At 41.8% G+C, this 21,042-nt stretch overlaps 1 protein-coding gene across 3 annotated transcripts in view; it reads left to right on the top strand.

Annotated features, from left to right (window-relative positions):
- Positions 1-19,859, top strand: part of col5a3a (collagen, type V, alpha 3a) — a 46,911-nt gene extending 27,052 nt beyond the window's left edge. For all 3 annotated transcript variants that reach the window (XM_089018256.1, XM_089018257.1, XM_089018258.1), the window contains 50 exons: positions 427-480; positions 686-739; positions 1,282-1,326; positions 2,638-2,691; positions 2,959-3,003; positions 3,129-3,182; positions 4,007-4,051; positions 4,365-4,418; positions 5,440-5,484; positions 5,672-5,725; positions 6,368-6,412; positions 6,525-6,578; positions 6,675-6,782; positions 7,068-7,121; positions 7,373-7,426; positions 7,518-7,562; positions 7,714-7,767; positions 7,919-7,963; positions 8,099-8,152; positions 8,436-8,489; positions 8,654-8,707; positions 8,788-8,895; positions 9,162-9,251; positions 9,356-9,409; positions 9,548-9,655; positions 9,744-9,851; positions 10,069-10,122; positions 10,330-10,383; positions 10,463-10,570; positions 10,640-10,693; positions 12,095-12,148; positions 12,990-13,043; positions 13,108-13,161; positions 13,271-13,378; positions 13,462-13,515; positions 13,854-13,907; positions 13,993-14,046; positions 14,140-14,193; positions 14,288-14,395; positions 14,488-14,541; positions 14,699-14,752; positions 14,812-14,919; positions 15,086-15,139; positions 15,230-15,265; positions 15,644-15,697; positions 15,779-16,052; positions 16,319-16,431; positions 16,505-16,573; positions 16,651-16,884; positions 17,783-19,859. In XM_089018256.1, the coding sequence (XP_088874382.1) occupies positions 427-480; positions 686-739; positions 1,282-1,326; positions 2,638-2,691; positions 2,959-3,003; positions 3,129-3,182; positions 4,007-4,051; positions 4,365-4,418; positions 5,440-5,484; positions 5,672-5,725; positions 6,368-6,412; positions 6,525-6,578; positions 6,675-6,782; positions 7,068-7,121; positions 7,373-7,426; positions 7,518-7,562; positions 7,714-7,767; positions 7,919-7,963; positions 8,099-8,152; positions 8,436-8,489; positions 8,654-8,707; positions 8,788-8,895; positions 9,162-9,251; positions 9,356-9,409; positions 9,548-9,655; positions 9,744-9,851; positions 10,069-10,122; positions 10,330-10,383; positions 10,463-10,570; positions 10,640-10,693; positions 12,095-12,148; positions 12,990-13,043; positions 13,108-13,161; positions 13,271-13,378; positions 13,462-13,515; positions 13,854-13,907; positions 13,993-14,046; positions 14,140-14,193; positions 14,288-14,395; positions 14,488-14,541; positions 14,699-14,752; positions 14,812-14,919; positions 15,086-15,139; positions 15,230-15,265; positions 15,644-15,697; positions 15,779-16,052; positions 16,319-16,431; positions 16,505-16,573; positions 16,651-16,884; positions 17,783-17,929 (3,654 nt within the window). In that variant the 3' untranslated portion in view covers positions 17,930-19,859. The remainder of the gene's footprint in view (positions 1-426; positions 481-685; positions 740-1,281; positions 1,327-2,637; positions 2,692-2,958; positions 3,004-3,128; positions 3,183-4,006; positions 4,052-4,364; positions 4,419-5,439; positions 5,485-5,671; positions 5,726-6,367; positions 6,413-6,524; positions 6,579-6,674; positions 6,783-7,067; positions 7,122-7,372; positions 7,427-7,517; positions 7,563-7,713; positions 7,768-7,918; positions 7,964-8,098; positions 8,153-8,435; positions 8,490-8,653; positions 8,708-8,787; positions 8,896-9,161; positions 9,252-9,355; positions 9,410-9,547; positions 9,656-9,743; positions 9,852-10,068; positions 10,123-10,329; positions 10,384-10,462; positions 10,571-10,639; positions 10,694-12,094; positions 12,149-12,989; positions 13,044-13,107; positions 13,162-13,270; positions 13,379-13,461; positions 13,516-13,853; positions 13,908-13,992; positions 14,047-14,139; positions 14,194-14,287; positions 14,396-14,487; positions 14,542-14,698; positions 14,753-14,811; positions 14,920-15,085; positions 15,140-15,229; positions 15,266-15,643; positions 15,698-15,778; positions 16,053-16,318; positions 16,432-16,504; positions 16,574-16,650; positions 16,885-17,782) is intronic.
- Positions 19,860-21,042: the final 1,183 nt, after the last annotated feature.

Here is a 21,042-nt window from a genome sequence, read left to right on the forward strand (position 1 = left end):
ATCACAGTGCATTGATGCTATTTGGGCTGCAAAGAATATTCATGGCAGCAATTATTTTGAGGATTAGGCTGAGCACAAGAGAAATAGGTATTCGTCTAAATCAATGAAATTCTAGAGGAAAAAAATCCAAATTATTTTCATCATCTACATGAACTCACTTACTGCATGACACCGGAAACAAATTCCTTGTGTGTTCTACATACTTGGCAATAAAGATGATTCTGATTCTGACAATGAGCAAAAATGTCAGCTATTTAGACCTATCACGAAGAAGAAAATGTCCGCTTCTTAGACCTATCATGAAGAAGAAAATCTCCACTTTTTAGACCTATCATGAAGCTCAAACCTTTTACAAAATAACCCAACTCAAACTGCAATGTGGTCCTAACATTAAGAGTTTGACAAACTTTCGCTATGACCTCCCAGGGTGATCGAGGTTTTGATGGCCTACCAGGACTGCCAGGAAACCAGGGACACAAAGTGAGTTCTTTGATCCTTTTACGAGATTTGTACACAGTGCCCGTTATTGAATGGTTAAAATCTATATTCACTTCGCGTATTGTTGTTGTTCCCCACTTGTGAAATCTAGCATAGTGGGGTACAAAGGGTAGCATCTGTTCAAAGCATCACTCCCATGGAGAGAACATTTTTCTCCTGCAGCTTTGACCATTTTGTGTCTTCATAGGGAGACAGAGGAAAGCCTGGTCCTCAAGGGCCAGCCGGAGAGCCAGGAGAAAAGGTGAGAAAAGACTATTTCTTCCAAATCGACAATATGCCTCATGCAGCTTATTTTTTCTTTTCTTTCTCCATCTCACATTGTTAAAAGAAACCGAATAGTGTGATACAATCGATCAACAAGACAGAGTGTGTAAATCCGACAGCACCACACACCAAAGCAGCATGCTCTGAATTTAAGTTACAGTATTCCTAAATACAACACAAAGAGAAAAGCTACAAGTTGATGTGATACAATATAAACAGATGGATGCATAAAAACATCTATCTACGTACCTACCTACCTACCTACCCATCAATCCATCAACTAATCCATCCATCCATCCATCCATCCGTTTTTAGCTACCTACCTAGCGAGGCAGCTGTCTGTTTTTAGCTATCTATCTATCTAGCTAGCTAGATAAAACAGACAGACAGCTAGCCATCGCGCTAGCTATCGAGATAGCTGGATAGATAAATAGATAATGACACAGTACTTATGTCAGGACGTATGGTATTAATTGATTTGAGATGCTGAAAATATGTTACGATCTTTGTGTTTGCTAGGGACCAGTTGGACCTGTTGGCCCGAGAGGGCAACCTGGTGAACCCGTGAGTCAAGCAGAAACACAATTATAATCAACAGTGACTCCTACTTGCATTGGACAGTTTGTTCTTATGTGACACTGAAAGAAATACGTCAATGGTCACAAGCTTGGATTGGATTGGATTTGCCTTTATTAGTCTCACAGTGGAGAAATTTACATTACTTTACATTACTTGAGAGCAGTACGTCAATCTTGCAGCATAATGAGGAGAAATATTGTTCCCAATTGAGAAGGTTAGAAATGCAATGTTGACCTTCCCTTTCAATTATAATCTGCTAGTGTTTCCAGTTTATTTTATACATTTCCAACACTTTTTGTATGAAGTTCCCAAAATAAGTATACATGTTTTTTGTTGTATTTGGGTGGAGTGTATTTTTTATGCATTTGGCAATTTTTATCTATTAAATTAGTATTGTCTATTTTTGTTTAATTTCGATTGTCTTAATTTATTTCATTGTTATTTTTTTTATTTAACTCTCTCTCGATTGTATATCTATATGATAAAGTGTTAGTATGTGTTTTTTCTCTTCTTAAAAAGAGGGGGGCATGGAAGGAAAGGTTTTGTAGATTTTGCTGTAGTGTTTTTGTCATGAAATCTATTTGAAAAACGACAGGTAGCTTTTGGTAAAAAATTAAATAAAATCTTATCAGTTTAGTTGATCTTCGCTCCAAAGTGCCTCTTGGCGGAAATGAAAAAAAAAAAAAAACCAAGATGCTAGGGAGTGCCTGTAGTGACCGTGTCATCTCTCTTGCGCATCTCTGCGGCAAACAGAGTGGCTGATTGACTTGCACTCTATCTTTCTCCCAGTTGGAGCTTTGAGCTCAGCGGGCGGCTATCGCTCCGAATGCTTCATCACTCTGCACGGCGAGGAAATAAAGCGCCATAAAACACGCTTGAAGATTTGTGTTAAAACTACAGTCTGTTTCACGAGTGAGAATGAAAAATATCGGGTTACGTGGGAGGGGTGACAACCAGAGACAAATGCCAGGCAGAAATTGGGTTTGCGGAGAAAGAGGTATAGGCAGAACGAAGAGATAAAAATCATGCTCGCAATGATTATATTTCCATATCAATAACGTCCCCGGGGGATCACAGATGTGGCTTTGGAACAGGTGGCTTGGCCAGCCTACAAAGAGTTTCCAATAAGGTGGAAGAGGGGGGCTTAAAAAAAACACCCGAGTATACATGTGCAAATACAAGATTAAACAAATGTGACGTTATCTCTTTTTACATTCGAGTGGCTTCAGATTTTCAGAGCGGTGTTCCTCGCAGCCTGTCATTATATCCGCAAATGAATTGGTGTTATGCATGCAGGGTGCACGAGGTCTGTTTGGGCCAAGAGGGCCACCGGGACCACATGGCCAGCAGGTAAGTCGACAGTATATTGCTACTACCATATTTGGAAAGATTGATATACAGTAAAGTCTCGTTATATCGATATTCAAGGGAGTCCGAAAAAATATCGATATAACGGGACTATCGATATATCCGACCCTGTTTGCATGTAATTTTCCCCGTGCGTGCATAGAAATAGTATCGATATAACCGGGACTATCGATATATCCGATATCGATATAACGAGACTTTACTATATATATATATATATATATATATATTTTTTTTTTCTGTCTTTAGGGTGTCCAAGGAGTAGACGGTGCCCAGGGGTCAAAGGGGAACCAGGTCAGGCTGTTATATTGAATCAAAAAGATCCTAAAAACTAATTTCCCCCCCATTGTAATAATACTTTTTTGGATTAATTTACAACAGTTATTATTTTAAAAATCTATTTTGATGCTTGTTTTCAGGGTCCACACGGAGAAATAGGACCTGCGGGGCAACAAGGAAATCCTGGACCACTGGTACTGCCAATTACCAAAAATCCAGATGTTCATTGAAATTTTGATAAGCCTTATTCACAGCTAAAATGCAAAATATGTTCGATTTATCGAGCTCAGCTCAAATTTTTCAGGAATGGGTAAATATATATATATTTCAATGTATCAGTCAATGAAGGTTTTACCCCCCCAAAAAAAGGAAAAAATAAATTAACTCATTCAATGCCAGACGATGTGCGCAATCCAGTGCCAGGGTTTTTGTCATTTTCACTCAAATGATAGGACTCACAGAATATTGAGTTTTAGGACTATATAAGCGTTCAATGCCATGTAAGAAACCTTAGACAGTCTTCTTTCAGCAGAAAAAAAATAGTTAATTCCTAAGTTATATGGGTCTGGAGTTATCTGATCTTGAAATGGGGGCGGTTGTACAAAATACAATACATACATATTGATTTATACAGCGCTTTAACAACAGCTTCTTTATTTCGAGCTTACTTAGTTGTAGAGTTATCTGCATTGAAAGTGAGGGCAGCTGTACAAAAGGTAAATGCTGCCCCCTTGTGGGAGGGAAAAACACTGCCAGAGGTCTGACCAATGCTTAAAACGCACCAAGCAAAAATACTCATAAAAACATATAATTTAATTCAGCAATATACATTTAGGGGCACATGAAATCATCTTGGGTTTTAGTTTGCTGTTGACCAATGCCACAATCAGCATGTCGGTAAAATGACATGTTTTCCATTTCAATACACCTCCTACTTCAAATTCCGGACTCGCATACCCACACAAATCTCTCCGCTCATCTCCCCATTTCACCTAACTGATGCTTTGCTCTATCGCAGGGATTGCCTGGACCCCAGGGTCCCATCGGGTTGCCAGGAGAGAAGGTGAGTTGCTTTCCTCTCACTTATTCCCAGAATCAAACCTGTGTGACCTTGCGAGCTGTCACCTGACTCGCCCACGGGGAGGGGACGGAACAAGTCAACTAGCGCTGACTCCGTGTGTGACAGGAATGATACAGACAGGAAATCAATGAAAGCAAAGAAAAAATATACATGCGCACTGTCGTTAAGGACGGCCTTGGCCTTTGTGCGTCTAGAGGCTGGAATGATAAAAGCAAAATACCGGGACCGAGTCACTGTTAATATTTGTGTGTTTGATTGATTTATTGCATGTGTGATGCAATTCTGTCCTATGCAGGGTCCGCAAGGGAAGAAAGGCATGCAAGGACTACCGGGCATTGATGGACAACCTGTAAGTACACTGGAAGATATACTGCATCCGTGGATGTAACTATTGTGCATTAATGGACAGTGATAGTGTTCAAGGCAATGAAAGGGTGTCAAGTATGGAGATAAAACATGTCAAGTAGGCACGTGCCACATTGAGTGATCAGTGCTACGAATGGAGCCACATGGGAGCAAGACAAAAATGTTGTTTTGGATATGGAGAAAATAAACTTGGAGATGCAAACTATGTGTCATTGAAAAGTTATTGAAAACTATCGTAACGCAACAAAAAAAAACTTCGAGGAAACAACAACAAAAAAATGTCCCCAGAATTGGCCTCTCTTGTATAAAGAATCCCATTCAAGGACGTTACAAAACTGCTGATCAACAAAACAACATTAACTCAATCATTGCCAAACAGTGTGCAAAAATGTGTCCACTCCAGTGCCAGGGTTTTTGTCATTGTCACTTGAATTCCAGGACCCACAGAATATTGGGTTTTAGGACTATATAAACAATCAATCTAGCGCAGGAAACCTTTGACTCTCTTGTTTCATCAGAAAAAAGTTAATTCCTAAATTATATGGATCCGCAGTTATATGAGCTTGAAATGAGGGCAGCTGTCCAAAATACAATACAAAACATACATATTGATTTATATAGTGCTTTAACAACAGCTGAAGCTGGAACAAAGCGCTAACATTGAAAAAAGGGAACTTTTGCCATCTAGTGGAAGGGAAAAACATTGCCGAAGGTCTGACCTGTGCTTTATCTGCACCCCCGCAAGAAAAACCAAAACCGAACAAATTCGGGAATGACGCTCCATGTCACATTTTTCAATCTCCGAATAAATTCTGGAATGGCAGCGAATGAGTTGTACTCATTTAGTACTTTTTTCCACCACAAAAATCAACCTTTCTAGAGCGACTTATTGTTGTGGAATGGAAAATTGACCTGGTGGAATATATTACAGACGCAGGAGCAGTGCAACAACTATTTATTTACAATGCAGCTAACTCTAGCTTACATCCCTTCTCTTGCTACAGGGTCACCCAGGAAGAGAAGGACCCCAAGGAGAGAAAGGCACCGAAGTGGGTAACAGCACATCACAACCGCACTCGCGCTCGTCTCCGCCCAGAAATAACAAATTCTGTGTCTTCACCTTATTTACAACTTGGAAATGTCATTCTCATTGTAACCTGCAGGATAGGACGTCATAGCAATGCTGCGCTCATTAAAACGCTGATCGCTGCTGTAAATATGATATGTCATATACAGGGAATGCCAGGAGTCCAGGGACCGATTGGGTATCCGGGGACCCGCGGCGTCAAGGTATGATAATGGCCGCAATCATGACTGTGCTATTTATTCGACCACCGCCACTGGATGAAAGTCATGTTTCCACACAAAAAAAGTTCAAATAAACTAAGGAAATGTAAAAAAAAAAAATAGAAAAATGGGAAATTCTGCCCCTTGTGGAAGCGAAAAACATTGCTAGAGCCCATGGCAAGCGCTTTATTATAATAATAATAATAATAATAATCATCATAATAATAATAGTAACAACATTTTAAGCGCCTTTCAAAACTCTCAAGGTCACTTTACAGTCACTGGATCAGTTTTTCTATGGGGGAGCAGCGGCAGCCACACGCGCCAGTGTTCACTCAACCCGGAATAACTCAAACAGATAGAAAGCTAGCTAGCTAGCTAATAGCTTGCCAATAGATAGCTAGCTAGATAGCCAGCTAGATAGTGAATAGATATCTAGCTAGATAGCCAGCTAGCCAGCCAGAGCTAATAGATAGCAAATAGCTTGCAAATGATAATAATAATACTAATAATAATACATTTGATTTATCAGCACCAAAACAAGAAAACAAAATCCAAACAAATTCGGGAATGGCGCTATCATATTTTCAATTCCCGAAAACATTTTGTGAATGAGTTAAAAATATATCAATTTGTTTTTTGAAGGGAGCAGATGGCATCAGAGGCCTAAAGGGTGGCAAAGGAGAAAAGGTGAGTTACTTTGGTCTGCTTGCTTGAAACCAGTTCGCCAATATCATCCAGATTCATGACCAGAATCCAGTGACACAGTTATCAGTAAAGACCTCACATGCGCCCTCATTAGGGAGAAGATGGCTTCCCTGGTTTCAAAGGTGACATGGGCCTCAAGGGAGACAGTGTAAGACCATCCTTTTACCCCCCCCCCCCCACCAGTCTTCCCCACTTATTTTATAAAATTTTACAAAACAAAAGTTTATTTTTTTGGCCCATTTAGGGAGACAGTGGGGCTCCAGGTCCTCGTGGAGAAGATGGAACAGAAGGCTTAAAGGGCCAACAGGGAGCCATGGGGGATTTCGGACCTCCTGGGATTGCTGGAGAAAAGGTATATGAAACCAACTCGTTTCACACCACGCAGCAGTTTGGAAGATAATGAACAATTCTTCACAAAAAAAAGACTTCATGTGGTTTAAAGCAACTCTTAGTTCAAGTCAGACATAAAACTAAGAGATTCTCCGTAGCTTCAGGCTATATAACTATATAACTGATGACCAAAAGCTGTCCTCCAAAAGGTCCATGATTAGGTTGTACTCATTTTTACCCAAAACATATCATATCTGACTTTATATTTTTAATCAAGTACCATCTTTTTACTTTTGTTTTTTCATAGGGTCACCTCGGAGTCCCCGGACTGCCTGGATACCCAGGACGTCAAGGGTCAAAGGTAATCACTTGATGATGAGGTGTTATCCTCGTCCGTACCTTTCCTTGTTTGGTTCAACTCAAAATGATGATAAACGACTTCTTCAAATTGGCTATTCGATTAATGGGTCTTCATGCCCGTGTATTCATCACATGCTGATGAATGAGGGTATTTAACGTTGCGTTTTTGATCAGATTAACTCTAATTTGATACATTTGTTAATTATATACTAATGAGTCACTTGACTGTTTAACCACCACATGTCTCCCCAGGGATCCATTGGCTTTCTTGGGGCAGGAGGATCCTCAGGAGAGAAAGGACGAAGGGTGAGGGGACTTCCATTCATTGAAATCCAAATCCTATTGCTTTGAAGATGAAAATGTAGGCGCAGTAAAAAATATTAACTTCGGAATTTAGGGTCCAGCTGGCCAACCTGGATCTGGAGGTCAAAGAGGTCCTAACGTGAGTCCTTATGCACCATGATGACCTGATTCAAGATGACCACAATTAGCATATGATTGTAGGGGGGGCGGCATATATTTCCGTATTCCGCATTTTCCCACCCTGAAATAAATTATTCACATGCTTATTAGCCTTTTGTTTTTGCCGACAGGGAGCCCGAGGAGGAAGAGGAGCAAAAGGTCCCACGGGGAAGCCTGGAGAAAAGGTGATGCGGCTCTAGAAAAACAAAACGAAACGAAGACACATATTCCTCAAACTTACGTTGTCAAAAATATAGCTTTATGTTTATGTACTGGAATTATCAAATTAGAAATGATCACATATAAAGCAAGTTTGAGCAAGTTTTTGGTCATTAGGGTTCATCCGGACAAGATGGTTCTCAAGGATCCCCTGGAGAACAGGTAACTTCTTGACAGATGGCCAATGGCTTGGCTTTGAACTCCTGTGTCAAACTGGAGTTGAACAGCCTCCAGAAAACAAAATGATTGGCTGCAATTGCTTTCTAAATTTTATTGATGCTGGATTTTATTACTTAGGGTCCCCAAGGCCCACAAGGAATGCACGGAGAAACTGGAACAAAGGGACCAAATGTGAGAAGTCATTTCAGTGATTTTAAGTTATTCTTTTATGTTACCGTTTTAGAATTACAGTAAAGTCTCGTTATATCGATATCGGATATATCGATAGTCCCGGTTATATCGATACTATTTCTATGCACGCACGGAGAAAATTACATGCAAACAGGGTCGGATATATCGATAGTCCCGGTTATATCGATATTTTTTCGGACTCCCTTGAATATCGATATAACGAGACTTTACTGTAATTCTGTTTCAGTCTTTTTAACGGTAACAAGAGATGCTATTTGTTTAGGGTCCACCTGGAAAAGATGGAGTTCCAGGTCATATTGGACAGAGAGGGGAACCGGTTAGTCATTTTCTATTTCATGACATCTGCATTGTATGAAAGCTTTATATCGTTACCTTCAGACTCCAACAATAAATTGTTAAAGAGCTCAGAGTCATATAGAGTCACTATAACACAATGGGCGATGCAAAAGTCCTGACATCCTAAATATTCTTTCTGATCAGGGATTCCAAGGCAAAAATGGTCCCCCTGGTCCTCCAGGTGTTGTCGGACCACAGGTGAGAGGATTTACTCGTTAATACCTGACTTCCCCTTTCCTATTCAAATCAGCAATGAAATTCTCCGAATTCCCCTTCAGGGCAAGACCGGTGAAACAGGGCCAAATGGTGACCGGGGTCATCCGGGCTCACCTGGTCCACCGGGCGAGCAAGGATTACCTGGATCGGCCGGAAAGGAGGGAGCAAAGGTGTGTAGTTTTAATTTTATCAGGATAATAATTAATTTGCGGTCCTGTTCTTTCATTTTCTGTCCAAGGACGTGGTCAATACTTTTGAAAGATTATCTTAATTGTAGGGATACTGGCTTTGAATTTTCTAAGTAGTAACAGAAAGAAATCTCACAGAAAAGACGTGTATGGTTTTTTTTGTGTCAGTATGGCATTGACCTGATGACTCAGATGCTTTTCGTTGTCCACTCATTTGAGTTGTGTTGTGCGTTAATGTGATTTTTCAGGGGGACCTGGGCCCGCCAGGAGCACAAGGAAAGAGTGGCCCTGTAGGGATCCAGGGATTTAGGGGAAGCAGAGGCATGCCTGGGGCACCGGTATTGCATACATTCTGCAGAATGTTGCTGCATTTGGCTTGATGTCACAATGCTGAAATCACAAGCACTCGATTGTGAAGTTTATTTGCATTTTTTTTCCCCAGGGTCCTGCAGGCTTAAAAGGAGGAGAGGGTGTACCCGGAACTGCGGGACTCATTGTAAGTCGGCTTTTGGGCTTGTTCATTTAATTCCGTTTCTTTAGAGCTTCTCCAACTTAACATGTGTTGGTACATTGCAAGAAATGTAACATCCACTTTGAACGACATCATTTCTCTATCTCTTATGACTTCCCCCAGGGTGCAACCGGAGAGCGGGGGCCTGCTGGGTCAGCGGGTGGTATTGGGCTGCCAGGGCGGCAAGGCAGTGTGGGCCCCGCGGGACCAATGGGAGAGAAAGGCGAACCAGTAAGTCCCCAAACATTACAAATATACATACTGCCACTCTGATCTGATGCGTATAACAAACAATGATGTGCACTTTCTTTATCCCAAGGGAGACAAAGGATCCACTGGACCAGCTGGCCATGATGGGGAACAAGGACCCGTTGGACCTCCGGGACCCGTAGGACCACTCGGGCCTCCAGGAGAGGACGGAGACAAGGTAATCAACATTAAACTGCTAGACACAAGGTTGCATTTTGCCCCGTTTGACATGACTCTACACTTGGTTGGTAACAACAAAGATTCAACATTTACAGAGTTTAGAATTAGCCCTATGACAAAAATCTGAATATTGAATAGCTCCAGGGATAAGAAAGTAATTACTTCACCAGCCTTCTTTCTGAGAATGAAGATCCTGTATTCATCTGTCACTGTAGGGTGAGACAGGAGGACCCGGCCAGAAGGGAAGCAAGGGAGACAAAGGAGAATCAGTAAGTGTGAATCCCATTTCAATAATTTCAATATTGTGCAAGAGCCTTGCGTCAGGGGGAGACAGATGACATCCTGGCCCATAATTGGTTTGGGCTAATTCATTATGATAACAGTTTGTCTGTACAATGCACCTTGTCGGTATAATGAGCAGATGGCTTTTAATCATGTCTTCAGTGAAAGTATTTAATAGTCACTCTGCTTTTTAGGGACCCCCAGGACCTATTGGCATTCAAGGACCAGTGGGCCGGCCAGGAACGATTGTAGGGCACCACGGCGAACAATATATCGCAAGAATATGCCTGGATCCTCGCAGTGTTGATCCGTCTTGGCATGTTTCAGGGGGCAGATGGGGAGCCGGGGCCTCGTGGGCAGCAGGGAATGAATGGAGCTAAAGGAGATGAAGGACTGAGAGGCTTTCAGGGAGCAACTGGTCCCACAGGCCTCCAGGTAAGGACAGTAGATCGAACAATTCCGTACTAAAGACACAATCATGAATTCAGATCTAAATCTGTGCAGGGAATGCCAGGACTCCCAGGGGAGAAAGGGGAAACTGGGCACGTGGGCACTCTGGTGAGTACAAGTAATGGATTGAATATTTTTGGGGTGTGACATCTTTTCTTCTGCCTGTTCAGTGGATTAAAATGATATCCAAAAAGATTCTGATATAGGAAAAAAAAATTATGACAAATGACAGGTTGTGTGACCTTGCAGCATGCATTAGCCGGGGTAGATTTATCTGCGTATTGTTCAGACTTGATGCAAGATGGCATGCTTTTTGCTTCACTGATCTATCCGGACACCGCACAGGACTACCTGAATAAAAAAAGGTACAATGCTGGAGAAAACAGGTCAGGTCTGCCTCCTCCAATATCTTCACAATTTAAACTACTACTTGTTGTGAGCACCGACATCAGCGTAACATTGCAAAAATGACACCCGGGTGTAACCATGAAAATATCAATCATGTGTTGACATTACAACAATCTCATAAAATCACTTAAATTGGATCTAGTAAAGCATCTTACCCTTCATCAATGTACATCTGTTTTTATTTGGAAATAACAGGACTTCACTAGACACCAAGCCTCTATGGATAGTAACAAACGTGACCACGAGTAAAATACAGATGCAGAAAGACTCTCTCTGAATGAAAGTCGGATTCACATTGGTGAAAGTGAGGGGAAAATATGAGATAGGAGTGACAGAGAGGAAGCAGCCAAGCAATGGAGTGGAAGGAAGAGGCGGCCCGCTGACTGCGAGGAAGGAAGGAAGACTCCGTGACAGCTGCTAATCAGATTAGCCTCAGCCTTGGCTGACTAATGAGCATCCTCCTTTGTGACAGTCATCTCAGTGCACCGCCAACCATGAACACACGCTCCGTGAGATTTTCTATGGCCACTCATCTTCCACAGCCAGATTATGTGGCGACATGGAGCCAAAACAGTAAGGCAGAGCCACCGAGCAGAAGGCTGCCAAGGACACTTGCGATACCTTCATGTATGTCGGACTGTTACAGAACTGGACTTGTCACCGGTATGTCCTTGCTGGATGGACGCATGTATCATCTCATATTTAGCCAGTTCCCCTTCCATTTGGATATCACACTTGTACTTATGTTTACTCAATGGAAACACAGGAGGGGGTTTTCATTGCCTCGCACTTCTCCAGTGTGCCATTGAGCAGTCCGATCACGTTCTGACTGACTGTCGGCTCAGGGAATATCGTCCTGTTCATAACAGCTTTGTTATTACCAAGAAGAAAGAGAAAGATAGTGGCGGAGTGGGCAAATGAGAAAAAGTCTGCATGGGGAAGCTAATGACTTGTCTGGATATGTGAATCGTGTCGCTAATGTTATGATACCCGGGTGAATTTTTGTGCTCTTCGAGTAAGGTCACACATGTAGTTTGATTGATGCTATACTTTTTTCTGAAATAAAACACAGATGAAAACATATGATTTCTTTCTTCTCAGGGACCCCCGGGACAGCACGGACCCAGAGGACCCCATGGGCCAATAGGTGCTGAGGTAGATGGACCCGCCTACTTTAGTTTTTGCCTCCCTGTAGCAGATTTGAAACACTTCTCTCTTATTTCAGACAATAAAAACCTCAAAACAGAATATCCTGGTCATGGAAGCACTGATATTCATTACAAGAGTTGTGCAAGGCAGTAGTTTGTTGTTACACTGCACTAGAAAGGATGTTCAGTGACTGTAGTCCTGACTTTTCGAATGGGTTGGTTAATGCTACACATTTTGAGTTGCATACAAATTTGCTTTATGTCATAGCAACAAAAAACAAACCAAAAAGATTACCAGGCTGGTAACGACATGCCAAACTAACTGTAACTATAAGATGCCAGAAGAAAATTACATCTGGAAAAGGCAAGTGATGAATTGCAAAATATGAACAAAACTGAAGAAAGGTTTTCAACCCCAATGAACCAAAAGGGTGTTCACACAACACACCTTGCTAAATATTCAACTGTACAGTTTGTGGTATTGTCATTTTGACCACATCCGCTTCCCCAATCTACCTGTGATACTTGAATTATTCACACAGTATAAAGAGTCCCACAGACAGTTACATTTGATGCTTCATGAATCATTTACAACTGCTTGACTGTCAACCCCGAGAGGCGGTTATATTTATCCGGGTAATGGCTGTCCATCTGAGTACAGTGTTCTTGCTCTGCTCAATTATTCAACATTCAAGTGCATCCATAAATGGACTGATACATGCTCAAGTGGAATCCAGCGCGAGCATTCCATTTTGTATCCTTTTTAGCAAGAAGGGTCTGCTAATAAATGGGACATCAAATCCAAATGTTAAAGCGGGATTCTTATTTATAGATGCTTTATCTTTCAGGGCACAGCTGGAATGCCAGGGGGAGTTGGTCAACCTGGACCGCCTGGAGAGAAGGTCTGCATGTCTCATTAGTGACAACACAAATCCTGACACGTTCCCAGCATGTTTTCTGTACTAGGGTGAGGACGGCGAGGCCGGTAATCCAGGACCAGTTGGAAAGTCTGGCACCGCTGTGAGTCAATACTGGTCCTTCCTAAACCCTAACTCTCATTTCAGATCTCTAAAATGAGATCTCTTTAGTTCTCTAAAACCTTTCATGACACACTTGGTGGATGTTTCAGGGCATTAAAGGAGACATAGGAGAGAAGGGGGACTCTGGAGCATCTGGTGCGTCAGGACCTCCAGGAATTAGAGGACTACCGGGAGAGGATGGTCCGAAGGGCAATATTGTTCGTTTGTCTGATTTACCACATTGCCATCGATATAATGAAGTAAAACAATCATGTTCCTCATTGTCTTACTGCCTCCCTAGGGCCCTGTTGGATTCCCAGGAGATGTGGGACCACTTGGTGAAACTGGTGTCACTGTAAGCAACTGTACATATTCGATTGACAATATCAACAACAAAGTACTCTTTCTATTTAAAGCATGAGCAGGTAATGCTGAATTCCTACCATAGTGACGCAGTATAAACCCCCTCCGATATCTAATCGGGCAATTTATCATAGGCTCTTCATTGCAACAAATACTTTATTATGATGTTTCTGTGCCACAAAGCTGGATTCCACATTGCTATACAACACAATTTACACTCCTCTCGAATAAAAATTGTCTCCTAGTAGTGCTCAACAGTCACATACAAATACAGAAGACCCTCTCGTGATGATTCCTGCAATCAGTTATATGTAAATATTTTGTATTTAGGGACAAGATGGTGGGCCTGGACCTAAAGGTGATGATGGAGAAACAGGGAAAGCGGTGAGTTGCTTGGGTGAGGCATTAACTTGGACCTGTGTTTTGTCACACCTACGTTTTGTAATCACATTACTATCATCACCTGCAGGGACCCCCAGGAGCTTCTGGAGAGCCAGGTCCTCCAGGACCTCCGGGTCGGAGGGTGAGATTAATGTTTCATACGCGTTTGTATGTGCATGGATGGTAAACAAGTTCTGTCTTCTTTCCATTAACATTATTGAATTTGCAACCTCAGGGTCATGTGGGCGCCTCAGGACTTGAAGGCAAGCAAGGAATGAAAGGGGCCAAGGTGAGCATTGATGGCTTTACTCTCAGTGGTCATCGATTATGATATGTTGAGTTAATTTACGAGTCTATTTTTTGTCTCTTTTATCGCTCGTTAGGGAACAACAGGTAGCCAGGGCCCAGTGGGTAAGACGGGCCCTGTGGGGGCGCAAGGTCTACCAGGGAGGTCTGGCCCAGACGGACTTCACGGCATCCCAGGCCCCCCGGTCAGAACACAATTGCATGTGGCAGAAAACAGTTGATAGTCTGGTCCCATCTCTCTTGAAATGTATTTTGTATGTATTCTTTTGGCTTCTAGGGTGAGCAAGGGTTAACTGGTCCACAGGGACAAACCGGACCACCTGGGCCAATGGTGAGTGCCTTAAATTGAGCAAGGAAAGGAGCTAATTAATTGAGAAGCAATTCAGAATGGTTTCTGGGAAATGGTGTGATGCCCGGTTGAATACGTTTCCCTAATTTGAATCTGCATAATGGAGCAATCTAAGTACAGTGTCTGATACTGTTCACAGGGACCATCGGGACTTCAAGGATTGAAAGGGGACCCTGGAATAGATGGAGAAAAAGTAAGTACGTCTTTGTCCATGCTGTGGAGGACAAAGTTGACCCACATGTCTGCCTGCAGGGTCATGGTGGGCTACTTGGACTTGTAGGCCATCCGGGAGAACCTGGTGAGAAGGGGGATCGAGGCCTTCCTGGTATTGATGGAACACACGGGCCTAAAGGAGATGAGGTGTGAACAGTTGTAACATTGGATATTAGATGATGCCTTCAGCTACAAGCAGTTTGAGATACAAATATTTAACTGAGCCGATGTCCGTGTAAAATATATGGTGTTGGAATCAGCCATGATAATAAAGTTGCCTCAAAGCACATTCTTCTATCATATATATATATAGGGTGTGACTGGCCCACCCGGTCCAACCGGACCCCCAGGACCACCTGGTCTGTCAGTAAGTACATTTGCTGAAACATGTACTAAATTATTATCTATTGAAATGCAACAGTTACTTATGATTTCACATTTATTCCTCTGTTCTTAGGGTGCTGGAGGAGAAAAAGGTTCCAAGGGCAATATGGTGAGTCAAAAGGAGTGCTTTTGTTCAAGCAGCTAGACAGGTGTTGCCCCGGACAAGAAACCAAATTGATGTCAAGGGGCACATCTGATCATCAGTCCTCCCACCGGGTTTACCAAAAAACAAATAAATCCCTGTACAAGCAAGCACACTGCCTTGTATGTATTTTGGCCATTGGGCTCCTTGTAATAGGATTGTCTGTGTTTTTTTAAACATGCTAGACTATGTCGAGAGAAAGAAAACACTGACTGCAGATGCACATAGCTGTATAATCTGGTCAAGGAGCAGATATGTGTGCCTGGATAAAGCTGAGCGCTGTAAAACACAGCCTGCAGGTGGCAAATAATTGTCACGTGATATTCTGCCTCTTCTGTTCTGCAGGGTGCCATTGGTTCCAGAGGTGATCCTGGCCCGATTGGCCTTCCAGGACCTCCAGTCAGTACATGTGATAAGTAGCATCATGGGCTCGTGGACGAGTTCTTTATTTTCTCTCATTATTGGGATTAAACCCTATAGGGACCCACGGCTACAGTGGTGCAACCGTTGCCGATCCGGGAGGGCAGGAAAAAGAAAAGACGCAACTCGCCGAGAGAGGAGGAGCAGCTTATCAATATGGAAGACTACTTGCAAGCAGATCAGACTTTGGAAGATGATGGAATGGAAGAAGTCTTTGCCACGCTTTCATCCATGAAAACTGAAGTGGAGCAGATGAGGAGGCCGCTAGGGACGTTCGAGAGCCCAGCACGCACCTGCAAGGAGCTCATGATGGTTCAGTCGGATTTCAAAGATGGTGAGGCAGTACCTCGTTTCCCTTGCTAGTCTGTCTTTTATCTTCAAAAGCTTTCAAGACCTATGTTCTATATGCCCCCCAAAATACTATTATGTCTTTTCGTGTTTTATATATATATATATATATATATATATATATATATATATATATATATATATATATATATATATATATATATATATACCATATATATATGGTTGGAAGTCTGCTTATTAGGTTTGAATAATATTTCAATCCATTCCAACTCATCTGTGTGTCCGTGGTAGGAGACTACTGGATTGATCCTAATGAAGGGTGCAACCGTGATGCCCTCAAGGTCTACTGCAACTTCACAGCTGGCGGAGAAACCTGCCTGGACCCTGACGAGAAGATTGAAATAGTGCGTCTGGAACAGCGCAAACCGTATTTGCTAGCCGAAGCAACTCAACTTATGATTGTTCCCTGCCTTTTAGGTGAAATTAGCGGGATGGAGCAAAGAAAAACCAGGAGGCTGGTACAGTCAATACCGAAGAGGCAGGAAGGTACAAATTGGACATGCTAACTTAAGCTCAAATCGCTCTGTTATCACAACTAATGATTATGTGCACATACCCGCCAGTTCTCCTACAACGACATGGACGGCAACAACGTGCAAGTGGTCCAGCTGACGTTCCTCAAACTACTGAGCGCCACTGCCAAGCAGCGCTTCACATACATGTGCCAGAACTCGGCGGGGTGGTACGACATCTCGTCGCACTCCTACCGCCACGCTGTACGCTTCCGCGCCGGCAATGATGAAGAGCTGACACAGGCCAAAAGCTCCTTCATCTACGCAGTGTACGATGGATGCCAGGTCGGTGCAGGGATTATCATTTTACATGACGTTTTTAAATTATCCATCGGGTTTTGACAAAGGTTGCTCGTGTTATACAGGGTAACAATTCTTATTAATTGAATCATATCTTCACTATTTTGTCGATTAATCGGACAGAAAAATACTTTGTTTCTCTCTCTTTGTTCAAAAATAGGACTGTGTTTTAAATTGACAGTGCGGTAAATAAAGTGATTATGATTCAATTAGTGTTTTGTCAAAATGTCTTGAATTTGTATCGTGCCGATGACCATTTTGTGTTTGGGAGACTTTTACTGAGCAAGTTGCTTGTTCTGTCGCCACAAAGGGATATAAGTCTTCTTGTGCTGGTCCCAAGCCCGGATAAATACAGAGGGTTGTGTCAGGAAGGGCATCCGACGTAAAAGCTTGGCCAAAACAAACATGCGGATCAAACCTCCCAAGATGGAGGACACTGATTTGCTGTGGCGACCCCTTAAAGGGAAAAGCCGAAAGGAAATGAAGAAGACTCTGTGCATCAAGATACACATTGAGCTATCTATTATTGCAGAAATGCACACCCCTTCATGACTGGTGTCAGACTCTGTATATCTTGCAAACCAAAATGGAATTACCGTGTTTACTGCTCTATGAGGCGCACCTAAAAGAAAATATTTTTTTCAAAAGCCGACCATGCGCTTTATAATTTGGTGCGCCTTATGTATGAAAAACGTTTTAAAATATGTCAATCATTCAAGGTGCGCCTTATACTGTAATGCGGTGCACCTAATGTATGGAAAAGGTTTTTAAATATGTCATTTGTTGAAGGTGCGCCTTATATGCCAGAAAATAGGGTACATATGTCAATTGACAAAACTATTTCATAGGTCACATAATCACTGTTTTGACATTTCTCTTTCAGGTACGTAAAGGTCAGGAAAGTACCATTCTGGAGATAGACTCCCCTTCGGCTGAGCTGTTGCCCATTATGGATGTGTCAGCAACAGACTTTGGCAACAGCAACCAAAAGTTTGGATTCCAAGTTGGACGCGTTTGTTTCGCTAGCTGAACAGAAAACCACCACCAATAAGAGAAAAGCAAAATTACAAAAATAAGACAACTGAACACTGCAAAAAAAAAAAAACAAAGGAACAGCAGTTTTGCCACTGCCCCACAGCAATATTTATTGTTATATTATGTTGTATATTATTTAAGACTTTCTTTAGAGCTTACGTTGGGAATTCCTTTGGCTTTACAACATTCGTCAGTTGAAACAAAGCACCAAAGGGAAAATAAGATGTGTTTATATTAGATTGTGTTTTTTTGTGTGTGTTAGTTATTTTGTTTTTATACACTCGGCTATCATTCCAAATGGTCCTACGCAAGGTTATGAGCTACCCGATGTTCTCAAAGACCAGCACTGAGTCCCCAGATACATTTATTTGCATGCCACCGGGGTTTTTCATATCGACAAATTGCATCGTTTCGTCAAACTATCCGAGCATTCTACACGAGTACTTTTCTTCATTTTCTGTTAGCGCGAGAGTGATCAATCGTTTCGCTTCCTCTTTAAGCGCAGTTTGCTAAACGTGATTAGCATTTAGTAGGTAAACGTGAGTTCTCCATAAAACAGACAGCGACTTCCACATGTACTGTTATTGTCAACTCATATGAAGACAATCCAAGGCAAGAATTAAGAGCAGGCCGGTTAAAAAAAAGCGGGCATCTCCGCCATGCTTCTTTTATACTAAGCGACATGTCATGCAACTTCGAGCCTCACTCGCAGGCATTTGTTTCTCCGTTTTATTTATATGTTGGAATATGAACATGTTATTTGCTCTTTGGCGGTGCTATTATATACAGTGATACCTCAGTTTACAAACCCCTTGGCTTACAAACTTTTCGGTTTACGAACGTTACATTTATGAAAATTCTACCTTGGCATACGAACTATTTTTCGGGATACACATGGAGCTGCCACAATGAGTGATGTGCCAATTTCACAGGGAGGTCTCTGGGGACATCTCGGCTCAGTGTGTGGTTTGTAGCTCGAAAGGGAAACTCCACTCTTGCATCGAAGTTGCGCTGTACTATTTGTTAAGTATGAAACTGAGCTGAAGCCCGACCGATTCATGGGTTGACCGATTTAATCGGTTGATATTAGCGACAGTATTTTTGCAGATTTTTTTTTAACCATGTTACAACATACAACAAAGATAATCACAATCAACCCCCCCCTCCACCTTTCAAGTTAAAACCTGCCTGTGTTTAATGCTTTTATAGTTGTACAGCTTTACAAGACCAAAAACAAACTTGTGGAAATTGGCAACAACCTGGAAAAAAATATATATCGGTCGGGCCAAACTTACCTCATTTTTCCCGAATTTTTTGGGAAATTGAAAATATGACGTGTAGCGCCATTCCCAAATTTGTTGGGGTTTTGTTTTTTCTTACAAGGAGGTGGCGATAAAGCGCTGGTCAGATCTCCAGCAATGTTTTTTCCTAACACAAGGGGGCAGCTTGAACCTCATATTACTCCACGCCCATATAACTTAGGAATTAAATCTTTTTTTCTAATGAAAGGCGAGAGTCTAAGGTTTCTTACACTGCATTGAATGTTTATGTAGTCGTAAAACTCAATATTCTGCAGGTCCTGAAATATGAGTGAAAATGATAGAAACCCTGGCACTGGAGTGGACACATTTTTGCACATCTGGCAGCCAATAAGTTAACCATGCCTACACTGAAAAAAAAGGTTGAATTTCTTCAATTTTATTTCATTCCTTGGTTGCATGATATAAACTGTTTTTTTACGTCACATTTGCATCAAATTGAGCAGAGCATTTTTTTTCACTATATGCATCTCAGTTCATTGTTACATCAGGTGACCGTTCCATGTTAATGTCTTCAAATGAATAAATGGTGCTGTATAATATTGTGGGATGTTAAACCGTGCATCTAGCCTGGATAATTTTAAATATATGTGTCCGATGACCCTACTCTGTGTTCCACCTCCTCTGATTTTTGTGTGTAATTTTCCAAAATTACAAAAAATTCATTGGTTTTAGCAATGTTATCCTGAACCCAAAATAAATGTATTCGTCACCCAAACAAACAAACAAAAAAGAAGAAGAATAAATGCCGTGAATAAAGGCGAAGGGGAAAAGGCTGCATTTGAGTGATTGCCCACTGACCTGCCAGACAGTTTCGCTAGACGAAGATGACCAACCAGAGAACGTCCGCAGTCTTGTGCGCCGCAACTGCGTTTTGTTTCAATTAGCCCGTTTCCGTCCTCCAGAGGGATGTGGGAGGAGGCCGGTTTAAACTGAGACGAAGAGAAAGGTCATAAATGACAAAAGCACCCCGCTCTATCTCATGACACATTTTTAAAATCAGTAAATATACGATTTTAATCATATTTTCCCCTCTGAATACCACCCGTTCATTTATCATTGGTTTACACATACAGTAATTGCTCCCCCCGCTACATTCTCACATTTTTATCTGCAGACACAGCACACACTCACTTTATAGAGGCTTTCCCTTTCATCCACACAATAAATCAAGGCACACACTTTCAAAAACTAGAGAAAAAGAACGCGTTATTTTGTGCTCCCTCCGGTTCCCTTTGAACTATTTCAACCAGACCAAACTTGGCAAAAGCAACGACCATCTTCGTCTACATTATACCAAATATAAAATACAATTACAAATAGAACACAATAAATAAAATACAATTAAAAATAGAAAAATTTAACATCTAAATCAATTGTGAATTGCTGTCCACTGCCGAAAAACTGGAGCGGTCTATATTTTGCGGTGTGGAGCTGACAACATAACTTAGCAGCACTTCTGTTTGCGCTCCGTCTCGCATTTTAGGCACGTTGGATTGCGCGTTTCAAACCGTCGAGAGACTCCTTGAAATTCGTTACTGCCACGTGAAAAATGCGAACACCAAAGATGGAAGCTGAAAAACGGCGTAATGGATTCAAAGAGAGCGATTTTCGAAAAATGTCCAAGGTTGGAAGGACAAAAGTAAAAACAATGCCCTTTCAAGGCAACAATTGGAGATTTAACCATTGTAGGAATAAATTGGTCCTGTAAATCACACAGACACGCACACACACAAAGAAAATTGGTCACGTGAGGGGACGGGATGGAGAAATTTTTCATTTAATTGCC

This window comes from Hippocampus bargibanti, linkage group LG17, assembly GCF_051943395.1.
Source record: "Hippocampus bargibanti isolate YZ-2025 linkage group LG17, ASM5194339v1, whole genome shotgun sequence".
NCBI lineage: Eukaryota > Metazoa > Chordata > Actinopteri > Syngnathiformes > Syngnathidae > Hippocampus > Hippocampus bargibanti.